At 41.3% G+C, this 3,480-nt stretch overlaps 1 protein-coding gene across 1 annotated transcript in view; it reads left to right on the top strand.

Moving 5' to 3' along the window:
• Positions 1–3,480, top strand: part of trpm3 (transient receptor potential cation channel, subfamily M, member 3) — a 118,084-nt gene that overhangs the window by 54,869 nt on the left and 59,735 nt on the right. Inside the window, 1 exon segment of the mRNA XM_013909931.1 lies at positions 1,412–1,583. Coding sequence (XP_013765385.1) covers positions 1,412–1,583 — 172 coding nt within the window.

Raw genomic sequence — 3,480 nt, 5'->3', positions numbered from 1 at the left:
AGACAGACAGACAGACAGACAGACAGACAGACAGACAGACAGACAGACAGACAGACAGACAGACAGACAGACAGACAGATAGGCCTTTAGGGTAGATAGGGTAGATAGGGCTGAGGCTATAAAGTGCTATTGACAGCTTATTCACTGAGATGCTGAGTAAGCCAATAAACACTCCTTCACAGTGAGCTGGACAGCTGGGGAAACCAAATGAGGCCCATGCTGACTCAGTGAAATCTCTGGGAATCAGTGTTACGCTACTGTTAAAATTTCATCATCAAAATGTCCCGCTCTCTGTCCCTCTGAATAAGTCAGGCAGAACCAATTAATGTTGGTGACTGAAATGAGCTGATTAAGTGCTGAGGTTCTTTTTTATGCGTGATTGGTTTTAGCTGTCTATATACGACCAGATGAGTTTACCTCAAAGTGTCAGACAGTGTTGCGGTATTATATATATCTGAGAAACTTTGGAGAAACTGAAAGTTTAATTTCAGCAGCAGTACAATGAAAGTTATGTTAATAATTATTGGATACATGGCAACTCCAAATCTAAAAAATGATTAGAACTGCAGTGTAGATGGTCCCTCTCACAGCTGTCACAGGGCAAAAGGCGAGGTATACTAATGAGGGGTCACCGTCCACACGACCATAAGTGTGTGTATTTGGGACAACACACCCCCGCTGACTAGGACCTTCTTGCTTTAGGCAACAGTTACAACCACTGCACTGTCACCACCAGTATACCAGAGTGATGTTAATTTTTGTAATTACTAAATAGATTATCTACCATTAACTTGACAATATGCTCAGCATCCAGGTGCTTGAGTAATCTATTACTCTTGAAAGACTCGCATGAGACAGGTTTTTTACCTGTCTCTGTTCATCCTACTCGTGATTTCACTGCGAGCATTTTCTCTGTGATAGTCTCCCTCTGCTGTAACGCTTCCTTCAGTTGCTCCCTCATTCGCAAGGGGTCACAACAGCAGATGGTTCCACATAGTTGATTTGGTAGTTTTTCATGTCAGATGCTCTTCCTGACCCAACCTTCCTAGTGATGTCTGTCTTAAACTGGGGATCTTTTTTGCATCTGCACCATGGAGCCATTATAGTATCACACTGCTTGAGAAATGCTAATGTCTTTAAAAATCTATGGCCCAGCTTGTAGCATAGGATATCCATCAAGTCTCAAATCACAACCCAAGCTCACCCCACATGAAATCCTTACGGTTATTTTACTCATATTTCTTAAAGCTTTGGGCAGCAATGCTCTCTTGAGGCATACATTCAACTTTAGATGCAAAAGCAAAAGTAGTGAAAACCTCTTGAGAACAGGAGCAGGCTGTAATTTTATATTTGTATTCTAAGAAAGGTGCAGTGTTTGCATAGTTGTTAAATATTGACTTCTTTTGGCCAGGTGGTGCGTCCATACCAGACCATGTCCAACCCGATGAGCAAGTTGACGGTTCTTAACAGTCTCCACTCCCACTTCATCCTGGCGGACAACGGCACCACAGGAAAGTATGGTGCTGAGGTCAAATTGCGACGTCAGCTAGAGAAACATATCTCCCTGCAGAAGATCAACACACGTGAGTGAAATTTATCGCATCTTTCAGTCTGAGCCAAGCTGACCTATTTACCCGACATTAGTGTTGGTGTTTTTAAATATTGCGGCGAGTGATAACGGCATCATGAAACTGTAATCCTCTCTTTATCAGCGACACCTCTGTGGGTTAATTGGGTTCACTCTAGTTTGTAGACTAAAATTACCTGCTTTATAGTGAGCACATGCTGTCAGAAGGTGTATTTTTAGCCAGGTAGATATAACTTCGTAAGCCTTTGAAAGTGTCCCTCCCTTCAGGGGTGGGTTATTTTTTTTCTTTCAAAGCTTCTTGACAGCTCCGATGAACTCTTTCCTCAAATAAATCTGCTTGATAATCTGTGGGGGGTTTTTTTTCTTTTCCTCTTTGGTGCCTACAGCTATCAAGCCAGCTGGCAAACACAGGCACAGTGGCAAGCACAGAACTATAACATATGTAGACATACAGTATACATGACTGTAAATACATGTACATACAGTAATGTATCCTTATACTACCACTGGGGGAAGGAAAAAGCTTGATCACACTGTTTTTGGTTGTTTACTTACCTGTCTTTGTACTGAATAGTGCATGATACACATGTTAAGCTGCTGGCTTTGCTGTACAGACAACAGTTTCTTTTTATATATATTTTTTCAGATAAATCCAATTGCATTAACACAAAAATCCTAATTTCACTGTATTCTTTATTTTTGTGAAGCTCGAATTAGTTGCACCAAAAGCGTCCTGTGCTCACAAAGGGTAGCAAGTACAAATACTTGTTCATGTGCCCAAAAACATAAGCTTTAATTTTTTTTTCAGTGTATTTTTGAGTCGGCATATTTGCCTTTGTGCGGCGTGTTCATCCGGCACTGAGTCCTTGTTGCATTGCATTTCTCTGTTTTCATTTTTCACATTATACCTTAGCTAGAAACTGAATGGATTTACATGAATACAAAATGCATTTCTCTGTCTTTTTCTATCTCACCCTCCTCTTCTCGCGCTCTGTCATACACAGACACAAGCAAAGCAAAATCGCACATAAACCTCTGTGATATCCTTTAAATATATTTCTCAATAGCCTCTTGCAGTATTGTTTTGATTGAGCCAGGAGCAAACCTAAGTCAGATAAATGTTGTTTGCAACCGGGATTTATTTGCTATTACCTTCTTTTGCTGTCAGGGTAAAACCATTTTGAAATAATTTCTTCGGGGTTCGGTTGACATGAATGCACGCACTTTTACACTAGTGCTTTTTGTAAAACTCAGGAAGTGGGTGCGTTGCCACAGAGTCGAGTGCTGTGATTCAGATCTTCTCTTTGTCAGCACCAGTTTTATCCGCTGTCAGATGCCTCATTGATGTTTGCTGATAGCGAGCTTGCAAGGAGATGTTAAATGTCATTTTCATTCTTAGAAGAAGTGTTAACACTACCACATCCCTCCTAATCCTCTAACTTCAAGGTTATTAGAAATATTCCTGGTATTAAAGGGACAAAGCGGTGTACGTTGATCATCCAGCTATGTGACCTTTGGACTTCCCTTTGTCATCCTATGCCTGGATTAATACAAAAGGGGCTGGGAAGGCAAAGGGACGGCCAGTTGTCATGCAAGCATCTAATGTACCACCGCTGATTTAAATCCTTTCTGCAGCTGTTAGCTGTATTTCCAAGATGAGTACTAATGTTTATTAGTTATTACCAGTTGTTAGTTATAGGTAACCAGTGACCTGCTGACTACCCACAGAGCCATAACCCACAGACCATCTCTGAAAATAATCCGCACTGCCTGAGGTTGCACTGATAGCCACCTTCAGCTTTAGCTAAAGTTAAACCTGCCACTCATCCTGGCAACTAGCCTGTTGAGGTGAAGTCCTCTATCAAAGGGAATCCACCGCCTTAATCAAAATC

This window comes from Pundamilia nyererei, unplaced genomic scaffold (genome assembly GCF_000239375.1).
Source record: "Pundamilia nyererei isolate P.nyererei 1_Seehausen unplaced genomic scaffold, PunNye1.0 scaffold00033, whole genome shotgun sequence".
In the NCBI taxonomy this organism is placed as follows: Eukaryota; Metazoa; Chordata; class Actinopteri; order Cichliformes; family Cichlidae; genus Pundamilia; species Pundamilia nyererei.
The sequence above is the reverse complement of the archived record's forward strand: the minus strand, read 5'-3'. Positions and strand labels throughout refer to the sequence as shown.